We start from the raw sequence: 12,913 nt of genomic DNA, 5'->3' as shown, positions 1-12,913 counted from the left end.
TTTAATCTTCTGGAAGTCTATGTCTCTTTGTATTTTAATATTGAAATCATGTTCAATGCTATTGTATTGTAAGATACAACAATAAATAACCCCTTTGTCTCATTCTTGTAATTCACTTGTTTGCTTACCTATATATTTGCTTAGATTCCCAAGACATTTTCAGTATTTTCTGAGCTACTTAAAGGGAGAATGTCAATTTTGCTAGGTTTTATTTTTCGTGGTTTATGTCATAATTAAATGTGCATTAATAAAAAAATTACAAAAAGAAAAAATGTGTTGAGATTATGTTTATAGTATTTTTTAGTTCATTTTCAGTTTTAGTGTGAATAAATATCCTTAGATGGGTCCATGTTTGAAAATGAATCCTGAAAAAATTTAGTGTTGAGAATTCAAAATCATATAGACAAAATAAATCCTTCTGGAAGAACATACTTGGTTACATAATTGATACACAATTGAATCACCTACATAATTCATAATTTGGCTTTTATTCTTGAATATTTTAATATATTCTGATGGTTATTACATTGTTTATACTACCATCCTATCAATATTTTTTGCTTTATCTGAAACATTCTTTGTTTCAGATATACATATTCATAGATATATACTCATATTGTGGGGCTGTTTGGGGGACAAGGGGGTAAGGGAAAGAGAATGATGGAGGATGAACAATATCAAAATGCACGTCTGTGTATGAATACAACAACATAAGGAAACACACTGAAAGTTGTTGAACAATAGGATGCAGATGGGATGAGGAAGTTAATATGACTACATTATAAAATGCCCATCATAAAATACTATGTGAAACACCTTTTTACAATTAGTATACACTAAAAATGAGGGAAGAAAAGAATGACTGGACTGTAAAACAGGCTCGTTGGAAGTGGGGAGTGACAGCAGGTGAGGAGGGCCAACAGAGAGCGAGAGTGAGGGTAACTATGGTTAAAGTACCTTCTAAGTACTTATTCTATTAATGTCTGAAGTAAAAAAAGTGATTCTGTTCATGAGCTCTTATATTTATCACCCAGCTTTGATAATAAAAAATATTGTGTGAATGTGGTATACACACATATATACATTATACACATATGTGTATATATATTATGCAAGCATATAATATGATATATGATACATGTGTATATATATGTGCACATATTTATATGTATATTATATAGTTTTATATTTATATAATATACTTATATCATTTCTATATTTAAGCAATAATATATCTACATATGTATATATACTGTATACATATATTTATATACATACAAATATATACATGTCTTATTTGTCCATTCAGAATCCTATTCAGAAAATAATTACTTATGCTCATATTGTCCATAGTTTTCCTTATGCTTTCCTGTAGTTTTTTTTCTTTTTCTTTCTTTCTTTTTTTTTGGCCAGTCCTGAGGCTTGAACTCAGAGCCCTGGCATGGTCCTTGAGCTTATTTTGCTCAAGGCTAGCACTCTACCACTTGAGCCACAGTGCCACTTGTGGCTTTTTCTGTTTATGTAGTACTGAGGAATCGAACATAGGACTTCATGCATGCTAGTGAAACACTCTATATCACTAAGCCACATCCCCAACCCTCCTTTAGTTTCTTTCTTTCTTTCTTTCTTTCTTTCTTTCTTTCTTTCTTTCTTTCTTTCTTTCTTTCTTTCTTTCTTTCTTTCTTTCCCTTTCTTCCTTCCTTCCTTTCTAACACTTTCATGTCTAAAGTAACTCTGTCATCTTGTAATGTCAATAAGTTTTTCCATTAACTACATATCTAAAAGCACATTACATATTTTAAGTATGCATATATGTACATATCATTTAAAAGAATGTCTTTTTAAACCTAAATATCTATCTACCTACATATATGCACTATTTATACATTTTGGGAAGCAATACTGGGGTTTGAATTCAGAGCCTCATGCTTTCTAAGGAACACATTATATCACTTGAGCCACATCCCCAGTCCATATTCCTTTCTTCTGTATAAAGGATGTTTACCAGTGGTCTTGCTTTTTTGTGATTTTGCTTGTGGTGGTTTCAGTCAACCATACTCTGAGAACATTATTTGTTTTGATTCTTCAAGAGAAAGCGATCATGTTCACATAGTATCTTCCTATTTTTCATGGTAAGAGTCCTCATCAGAATTTCAAGTTGAATTTATATAGATGCTCAGGTTGCAGTTGAATTGATGGTATGGTGACATCTGTAAATGATTACCGGTGCTTTGGGCCTCTTGACATCTCTCAGCCTCCTTTGCAATGACATTGGCTGAGGGCTAGCTTATCATCAAAGTGCAAAATAGTATAAAGTAGATATAAACAGTGGGCTCATCTCCCGTGATCATCTATTTTTTACTGTAACATAACCCGCTCTATGGAGCGGATTTAGGCGTGTTGTTTATGTTGGCCTACTGTCTTGGTGTGTTTTCTTCTTCTGATATGAAATACCAGAGATTCATTTTTATTCATAATAAAATGAAGTATATTTGGCTCATGATTCTGGAAGCTGGGAATGAAGGACACAGTTCTGGCATCTGGTGTGCTGTGTCATATATGGTGGATGCTGAGGAGAGTGAGCAAGCAGGAGGGGGCGAAGGTGAGAGCAGGCCACTTTTATAACAACCCTCTCCTGTGCTAATTAACTCCTTCAACAAGGGACATTAATCTATGAATGCTATGCCTCACTTCCCAGCATTGTTATACTGAGGGTTAAGCCTCCAATACAAGAATTCTAGAGGTATACCCAAACCATAACACCTGTCTAAACTGAAGTTGAGTATTTGGTATCTGCTGCTTCTGTTATTCATGGTGAAATATATTTGATTTTTAACAGAAGAAAACATTTCTTTTGTTGGTTTATATGAAAATTATATGTGAGATCTCAAAGGTTAACTTTGTTTTTTGTCAGGTATGGGGGCTTGAACTCAGGGCCTGGGGCATTGTCCTTGAGCTCTTTTGCTCAAGGCTAGTGCTCTACCACTTTGAGCCACAGCACCACTTGTAGGTTTTGAGTGGTTAACTGGAGATAAGAATCTCATGAGGACTTTTTTTTTTGGCCAGGGCTGGCTTTGAACCATGATCCTCAGATCTCAGCCTCCTGAGTAGCTAGAATTACAGGAGGGAGCCACTGGTGCCAGGCTCAAAGGTTAATTTTTAGCTTTGTTTTGTTTTTTTGTTTTTTTTTGTCGGTCGTGGGGCTTGAATTCTGGGCGCTGTCCTGCACTCTTCAGCTCAAGGTGAGCTCTCTACAGCTTGAGCCACTTCTGGTTTTCTAGTGGTTTATTGGAGATAAAAGTCTCATGGAGTTTCCTGCCTGGGATGGCTTTGAACCGCGATCCTCAGATCTCAGCCTCCTGAGTAGCTAGGATTACAGGCGTGAGCTCCCGGCTCCCAGCTTAGCTTTCATTTTTAAATTGATCACTAAATAGATGATCAATTTAAATTGATCGATCAACGTCAGCTTATGTGTTAGGTGCTTCATCAATTAAGGAATTATGCAAATTAGACATATAGCAAAAGTCTTGAAGGTGATAACAAATACTTTTTATTTAGTTGAATCATTATTTACTTTTGTTCACTTAAAAATCAATTTCCTAGCCAGGAGCTAATGGATCATTCTTGTAATCTGGAGGCTGAGATCTGGGAATGGTGGTTTGAAACTAATCCAGGCAGAAGGTGTGAGAGACTGTATTATTAGCTAGCTAGCAAACAAGCCAGACTGGAGGTGTGGTTCAACTTGTAGAACACCAACTGTGAACAGGAAAAACAGAGCAAGAGCTGAAGGCCTTGAATTCAAGCCCCAGTACTGGTTGAAAAATACATCTATTTTGTATTTGTATTTTTAATTAAAAATAACAATTGTGCACATTTGCTAGGTACAACATGATTTTTTTAAAATTAGTTAAAAGTCATCTTTAAATAGTTGTACAAAAGTGGTATAAGTCTATCCGGGTGCTGGTGGCTCATGCCTGTAATCCTAATCTCAGGAGGCTGAGTTCAAAGCTAGACCAGGAAGGAAAGTCTGTGAGACTTTTATCACCAATAAACCACCAGAAAACCAGAAGGGGTGCTGTGGCTTAAAGTGGGAGAGCACTAGTTTTGAGCAAAAGAGTTCAGGGACAGCATACAGGCCCCAAGTTCAAGTTTAAACCCCATGACTGACAAAAAAAGAAAGAAAGAAGGAAGAAAGGAAGGAAAGAAAGAAGGAAGGACGGAAAGAAAAAGAAAGGAAGGAAGGAAGGGAGGAAAGAAAGAAAGAGAGGAAGAGAGGAAGAGAGAAAGAAAGAAAGAAAAAAAGAAAGAAAGAAAGGAAGGGAAAAAAAAGATACATTCAGATGGTTGGATGTAAGGCTGTGAAATTAGTCTACTTTCTAAGTCACTTCCAGAAGATATTAAATCAGCATTGAAATCCATCAGAAAACCTAGATTCACATCTCCACTTAGCTGACCACTTATATGTAATCATCAATATTTCCAAATCTTGGTTTCTCACCGTAAAACAGATCTGACAACATAGATGCTACTGACTTAATGAAGTTGATTAAGGTACCAACTGAAAGGAACAACTAGAATAACAAAAAAGGTAAGAATGTGGTATGGCCATAACAGCATTTTGGTCTGCCTTTGGATTATTTTTTGTTTTAAAACTTTCCATTTTATACTAACTATAGGCAAGCACTCCACCACTTGAAAAATGACTTCAGCTCTATTTCACAATAATTATAAATCCACAGGAAGTTGCAAAAAACAGGCAGCATGGCCCCATGGACTCTTCAAGCAACTTCCCTCAGCAGAGACTGCACAGCTACATTTCAATATTAAAATCAGGTCTTTCCCATGTCTGTAATCCTAGCTATGCTGGAGGCTGAGTTCTAAGATCTCAATTTGAACCCAACAGAGGCAAGAAAGTCCATGAGACTCTTACCTTCAATTAAGTACCAAAAGAAGCAGGAAGTGGAGTTGTGATTCAAGTACTAGAGCACTAGCCTTGAGAAAAAAAGCTCAGGAACAATACCCAGGCCCCAAGTTCAAGCCCCAGGTCCAGCAAACACACACACACACACACACACACACACACACACACACACACACACACACACACACACACACACACACACACACACACACACACACACACACACACGCACGCACGCACGCATAACAATAACAAAACCCAAAAAAACACCCTAGGACATTGACATAGGTACGACTCACAGAGCTTATTCAGATTTCATAAGTATTACATGTACATGTGTGTGTGACATGCATATATTTGTGCAACCTCCACTATAATCAAGATACAGAACTACAACATTGCACTAGGCTCCTGCTAACATACTCCCTTTTGTAGCTTTGTCCACCACCTTCTTTTCATTATTAACATTTAGTAACCAAGATCTGTTCTCTGTGTCTGTCATTTTATTTCAAGAATAATATAGATATAGAATCATATAGTATGTGATCTTTTGAGACTAGCTTTTTTCACTCATCATTTGCATCAATTGTTCCAGTTCTCCTCCTTACTCCATTGTATTTCACGGTATGAATTTACCACAGGTTTAATTGAATGATTGAAAAGTTTTTGGTTGTCTCTAGATTTTTGCTATCATGAATAGAGCTGCTGAGGACAATGATGGACAACAGCTTGTGTGAATGAAGTTTGTTGATTTCTGTGGAGTAAAACACCTGATTGTGAATTTACAGTGAAACATAGAAGATAGATTTCATTTTGTAAGAAACTTCAAGTTTCTCAGCAGAAATATATTGATGATTCTGCTTCTCCACATTGCTGGTGGCATTTAGGGGAGTCACTATATTAGACATTCTAGCTACTTTGGGTATATGTAAATTTTCATTTTAGCCATTTTTCTAGGTGTGTAATGATTTGCCGTTCTCTAGTGGCTAGTGACACTGGATGTATTTTTCTCTCTCCCTTTCTTTCTCTGTCTCTGTCTGTCTCTCTGCCTCTCTCTCTCCCTCCTTTGCTCCCTCTCTCCCTCCCATCCTCCCCCCTCTCTCTGTCTCTGTCTCTGTCTGTCTGTCTGTCTCTCTGTGTTTGGTGCCAGTCCTGGGGCTTGAACTCAGGGCCTAGGTGTTGTTCCTGAGTTTTTTTGTTCAAGGCTAGTGCTCTACCACGTGAGCCACAGACTTTCCTGCCTGGGCTAGCTTTGAACCATAATCCTCAGATATCAGATGCCTATTGAGTAGCTAGGAGTATAGACATGAGCCACTGGTGCCAAACTTTGTGTGCTCTTTATAATCTATATATAATCTTCAGTGAACTTTTCTTTATATCTTTTATCTTAATTCTAGTTAGTTTTTAAAAAAATATTCTTGAGTAGTGAGAATTCTATTTCTTCTTTTTCTTTCTCTTTTTTTCTGGTCTGTTGTGGTGCTTGAACTCTGGGCTTGGGTGCTGTCCCTGCACTCTTCAGCTCAAGGTGAGCGCTCTACTGCTTGAGTTACAGCGCCACTTCTGGTTTTCTGGTGGTTCATTGGAGATAAGAGTCTCACGGACTTTCCTGCCTGGGCTGGCTTTGAACTGAGATCCTCAGATCTCAGCCTCCTGAGTAGCTAGGATTGCAGGCGTGAGCCACCGGTGCCCAGCTATTTCTATCCTAAATTCAAGGGCTTCAGCAGATAGGGACTTTGCAGATTTTTTCTTTTTCTGTTTTAACATTTTCTAGCTTATCTTTCGTTCTATTAAGAAGGTCTTTGTCAGTACAAAAGTTAAAAAAAATTCTCACAATGCAATATAGTAAGTGTACACAGCACCCACATTGTGTTAGGTATTAGTAATATAGAGATGACTAAAGGTATAAAGGAAATACACATAGGTTATGGGCAAACATCATGCCATTCATATAAGGAACTTGCATACTTGCTGATTTTCCTATCGGTGGGGATTTCTTCAACTAACTCTCTACAAATACAGATGCACACCTATGTGTGTAGATACACACACACACACACACACACATATATATGCACAGATATATGTTATTATTGTCTGTTTCCTCAGTGTGGCCTCCAAACGAGCTTTGAGAAGTCTCTTTTGCCTCACTACACAGTATGTTGACAATGAACTATATACAATTCTACACAGTTTAGGCGGGGGATAGGGGGGAGAGATAGGAAGAAAAACGCTGAGAGAGCAAGGAAAGGGGTGGCGTCATCCAAAAATAACACTCTTTACCTGATTGTAGCCCCTCTTTATATCACTTTTATAATAACAATAAAAATTTAAAAAACTCTCTTTTGTATGTGCTATTTACTTCTAGATGCTTATTAGTAAAGGACTCCTGACAACTGAATCAATTTCATTCTAATTGGTTTGACACCCAGAACTTAGCTGGGCATGGTGGCCCACACCTGTGAACATAGAACTTGGGAGACTGAGACAGGATTGTCAGTTCAAGGTCAGCCTGTTACATATAGAACCCTTGTGTCATAAAACCCAAACCAAACAATCAACCAACAAACCACCACTGCTACCACCACCAACAAAGACCCTTCTAGTGCTCAGGTACTAATGGGACTTTGTGGAAATTCATATTTGTTCACATACATTTTCAAGCTCAAGTACAAAGGTCAGATAATTTCTATAAAAATATTTAGCAATGAATTTATTTTCCTTTTCTTGTCTTAAAAATTACTTTCCTTCTAGTTAAAATAACACTGGGGAAATACTCAAGCTGGTGCCAGTGGCTCTCATCTATTATATTAGCTATACAAACACACACACACACACACACACACACACACACACACACACACACACACACACACACACACACACACACACACACACACACACCCCACACAAGCTACAGAATTAAATGGAGAATCTGAAAATACATGATGACTATTATCAGGACACAAAGCCACAACTTAAGGACTGACAAGTGTTTTAGTGTTCAGGTGTTTGTACAGGCGGCTGTGGTATGATTTTGCAGTATTTAATTCTAAGCCCTGCTTATTATTTGTCAGATATGAACACTACCATTTTCTTCCACAACAAATAGCCTTTTTTTTGGGGGGGGGTCCAGTCGTGGGGCCTGAACTCTGGGCCTGGGCGCTGTCCCTCAACTCTTCAGCTCAAGGCTAGAGCTCTACCACTTGAGCCACAGCGCCACTTCCCGCTTTTTTCTTTTCGTTTTGCTTATGTGGTACTAAGGAATCGAACCCAGGGCCTCTGGCATGGAAGGCAAGCGCTCTACCACTGAGCCACCTTCCTAGCCCCAACAATTAGCCTTTTAAGAGATGCTTCTATTAATAGCTAAGAGGATTCAGAGATTTGCACTGAACCTTGTGCAAAGATACATACAGTGAACAGGAGAATCGTCACTCTGAGAAAATGAAATTACCTGATGGTAGAAACTAATACTTAGGAAAGTCATCTGAGGAAATGTTGCATTTAGAAATTGCGTCCCTTAGATCCTTCATATTCACATGTTCCTGTACTTGTTAATTACTTTTTCTTTAGCAATTTCTATAGAAACTAGCCTAGAATATTTCTTTCATTATCATATGGAAGGAATACAATGTTAACATCAAAGAAAAAACATCTAGGAGCCTATTCAATAGCTATAAACATCTATATCTAAATTTTCTGCTTTTTAAAACATTATCTGTTTAAAGAAACAAAAAAATAGTGGCTGGGGGTATAGGTCTCAAAAACAAAAACAAAAAATCATAAAGGAAAACTGTTTAGGGTGGAGGAAACTGGATAAAGGATTGAAATCAAGTTTCTAGTTTTTCTTTTTTTAATACTTTTTTATTGCAAAATTAATGTACAGAGGGGTTACAGTTACATGAGCAAGGTCATGAGTACATTTCCTATCAAGCATTGTTACCTCTTCCTTTGTTTTTCCCCCTACGATTCCTTCCCTCCCACCTCCACAACAACCCCCCCCCCCCCGGCCAAATTGTAAAGTTCAGTTTTCAACATAGTGTCTTGTACATCTCATTGTTACAATGGGTCAACCTGTACCCTTATTTAAGCATTTTGTTTTTTATACCATGGGGGATGAACATACAAAGAAACAAAAAACTCACATGGTACATTATAAATACATTAGAAACAATAGAAAGCAAGAAAAAAAACCACTTGTGTCCCTATCTTGGGGTTCATTTCGCTTAACATCATCTTAGCTGGCCATATGTACATAGCTTTTGACCTTATCTGCTTGTCCCAGACATATACTAGTTATTGCAAATAAGGAAAACCATGGGACCTATGTTTCTTTGGGCCTGGCTTACAGCCAGCATTATACTTAATGGTGAAAAACTAAAGCCATTTCCTCTAAACTCATGAATGAGACAACGATGTCCACTCTCTCCCCTTTTCTTCAATTTAGTATTAGTTTTTCTTATAGGTTGGTTCAAAAGCATTCTGAAATATGACACACTAAAATTGCTTGTATCCTTATCTTTTCTTCCAGATGAACATTGTTCTTTTCCAGAAAGGACACAGATGAAAATCACCTTACCTTGACATCAGACACGGCATGGGAGTCCCCTTGGCTTTCTGTGGTTTGGTGAATGATAGTATTGCATCTTTCTATCCCTAGTGGGGACAGAAATTGTGTCCATGTGGAGGATCTGGAGAGGTGTTCCTGGAGGCACTCTTGGTTGTCTTGGGAAAGGCTGCGCATATTTTTACAGCAAAGTCTCCAAGTGAATACTGTGGCCTGGTTTCCCTAACACTACTACAGGACTCACTGTTTCTGTTTTTGCTCATGCTGAGCCATCTCTGAGTCTGCTGGGCCCATCCCTGCAAAGACATACTATTTAAAGCACAAGGATTACCAGTTTTGTGGATCAGAAGCTTATCCACAGTTCTTAGGGTTCTATTCCAGACTGCTCAGGATAAATGTGGAAGTATGTTAAGACTGCCCTCTATAGGTAGAAATGTATTCCTCATTCAAAAGTAAAAATCAACATGGAAAAATGATAGGCTGGCATCCTAATCCTGGACTTCCAGTCTCTAGATCTATGAGAAAATAAATTTCTATTGTGTATAAGTCATTTTGTCTACAGTGCTTTGTGATAAGCATGAATGAACAGAGAACATCATCACTGGTTATGTTGAGGGGGTCCTACCTGTGTGGCAACACTGCTGCTTATCGCATCCTTCTATTTCTGCCTTACGGCTTTGCATCTCTGAGGAGAGGGCCTGATGAAGGCTTGTGCCCATCTGTGGCCAAGTGGTACAGGAAGAATGGCATGAGATTAGGCCTCATTGCCAGGAAACGTGCTCTAGATTTTGCTTGCCCCAAAGTAAATCATTGCATCTTAAAACTAAGCACATTTGCAAGTGGCTCAAATGTGGAACAAAGGAAGAGGTCATATAAAGCAGCTGACAATTCTTCCTTTTTCCCCCTGGAATAATTTTCACATGTTCCTTGGTTTGCCTGCTGTGCTCAGGACTTGTACAGGTTGTAGCCCTTTAATGGAGTCCTGTGACACATCCTCCTCCTTCAGCAGCATTGGTCTTTTCTCCAAGACTAGCCTTAGACGTGTCTGTTATTGAACTTACTGAAATTATCTATCTCTGTGCTTGACTGAAACGAGAAATTTTAAAGAAATCTCTAAGGAAATAGGACTGACTGGCAAATTTGAAGCACTTCGTAAAGGTATTATCAACAGAATGAAGAGGAGAGGGATTGGCATGCTTACTTGTGCATATTGTACATTTATGGGGGGTTTAGTGTCTCTCTGTACTGTGCATTAATATTTTGTTCTGGTGGTATGGTTAAATAGCTTTGTATTGTGTAATTATCAGGCTCCCTTTATAAAATACCATGGCTAGGTGGGTGACTTTACTAACAGAAATGTATTTGTTTGTGGTTCCTGAGGCTGGAAGTCTGAGATCAGGGAACCAGTGTGGGTAGATTCTGTAGGGACTCTGTGGCTTGTAGAGACTGCTTTATAGATACAATACTGAATGTGTCACCCTGCCTCTAGTAATACATTGGAGCCTAATCCCCAGTGTGATGGTATTAGGATGTGGTGAAGTGGGAGGAGATTAGTTAGAGGTTATAAAGCTGCAAACCAATGCTTATAAATACAAGAGTATTTATTTATTTATTTATCACCCACTTTTTTTGGGGGGGTCCGGTCGTGGGGCCTGAACTCTTGGCCTGGGCACTGTCCCTCAGCCCTTCAAGTGGCTACCACTTGAGCCACAGTGCCACTTCCAGCTTTTTTCTTTTTTCTTATGTGGTGCTGAGGAATCGAACCCAGGGCCTCGTGCATGCAAGGCAAGCACTCTACCACTGAGCCACCTTCCCAGCCCCAGTCACCCACTCTTTTTAAGAAACAGTTATAAGTCACTACATAAACTGCTCTTGGTTAAATTATAGCCTATCAATAAAATAATTATGGAATGTCAACTGTGGTGGTACACACCTGTAATCTCAGCAATTATGAGACATATGCAGCAGGGTATCAAATGTGAGACCAGGCTGGAATTTATCCCTGAATAGTTTCTATAAAGTTAATTAAAAGAACATCTTATTGAAAGCAAATAGAACCTCAATGGCTCTTATTAGTGATTCTTCATCATTTCTGTCTGCTTAGTCTATCAATGAGGAAGTGCTTGTGTTTGGCAACTATCTCCTCAGCATAGGGGCTTTTTCAGTTAAGACGATGGCAAGGAGATTCATTAGGATTTTGGATTTAATTGATGACATTTTTGAATGGTTGATTCAAAATGAAGATGGCCCTAATCCATTAACATACCTATTCTGTGAGATAATATTTTTCATTATTTTACCACTTTGCACTACATTAGCAGCTACCTGCAATCTAATATGTCTTGGTCCACATATATATTTAGGTATACGCACATTTATATATGTTTTTTTTTTTGTTGGTTGTGGGGCCTGAACTCTGGGCCTGGCCACTGTCCCTCAGCTCTTCAGCTAAAGATTAGCACTCTACCACTTGAGCCACAGTGCCACTTCTGGCTTTTTTTGCTTATGGTGCTGAGGAATAAAACCCAGGGCCTCATGTAAGCAAGGCAAGCACTCTACCACTGAGCCACCTTCCCAGCCCTATATATGTATTCTTATATGTATATACATATCTCTCTATATCCATGCAAAGGATTGGTTCTTGGGAACCCTTACACAAACAAAATCTAAATATACTGAAGTCTATGCATAAAATTGCATAGTACTTGCATATAAGTTAGTGTATTTTCCCACAAATTTTAAATCATTTCTGTATTACTAATATTTAATATAAATGGTATTAAAATAGTTATTATACTATACTGCTTAGGAGATTATGACAAGATAAAACAGGATACATGTATAGATATACATGTATAGATACAGTTTTTTAAAAATGAATATTGATCTGAAGTTGATTAAATCCATGGAACTAGAACCTGTGGAGATGAAGGATCAACTGTACACATATATGCATGATATATTATAAACATGCATGCATTATGATACATGTCTTCTGGGACCATGAATATAGTACCTTTAAGAGTCATTTTAAAAATTTATATTTTCTATGGTATTGGGGATTGAACTCAGGCCTTCATGTGTAATGGCCAGCCTCTCTACCACTTGAGCCATGTCCAAGTCCTTTTGCTTAAGTTTCGTCTTCAGATAGAGTCTAACTTTTACCAGGCTAGCCTTGGACCATAATCCTCCCACCTTCATCTCCCAAGTTGCTGGAATGCTGCCACATGTGGCCCTGCAGAGTCATTACTGGAAAGTGAATGTGTACAAAACGTTAGTCTGTTGGTAGCTAGGTCCTTGCTCCAGCTTCTCATTGTAGACCAATTGAGTAGGTAGTATTATTTATTTTATCAATTTCATAAACATATTTGTAAGCAATTTAAAAACCTTCATAGTCTATATTGTAAACATACATAGCAAATATTTTT

At 38.0% G+C, this 12,913-nt stretch overlaps 1 protein-coding gene across 2 annotated transcripts in view; it reads right to left on the bottom strand.

The window, feature by feature from the left end:
- The window catches only part of Rgs20 (regulator of G protein signaling 20), a 95,660-nt gene extending 85,935 nt beyond the window's left edge, over positions 1-9,725 (bottom strand). The window contains exon 1 of one of the 2 annotated variants that reach the window (XM_069990719.1): positions 9,498-9,725. In XM_069990719.1, the coding sequence (XP_069846820.1) occupies positions 9,498-9,662 (165 nt within the window). In that variant the 5' untranslated portion in view covers positions 9,663-9,725. The remainder of the gene's footprint in view (positions 1-9,497) is intronic. The other variant, XM_069990720.1, reaches the window with a different exon arrangement.
- Between the last annotated feature and the right edge of the window lie 3,188 nt (positions 9,726-12,913).

Source organism: Dipodomys merriami, unplaced genomic scaffold, assembly GCF_024711535.1.
Source record: "Dipodomys merriami isolate MVZ:Mamm:240054 unplaced genomic scaffold, mDipMer1.0.p SCAF_4, whole genome shotgun sequence".
Lineage (NCBI taxonomy): Eukaryota > Metazoa > Chordata > Mammalia > Rodentia > Heteromyidae > Dipodomys > Dipodomys merriami.
Note: the sequence above shows the minus strand (reverse complement) of the source record. Positions and strands in the feature narration are given on the sequence as shown.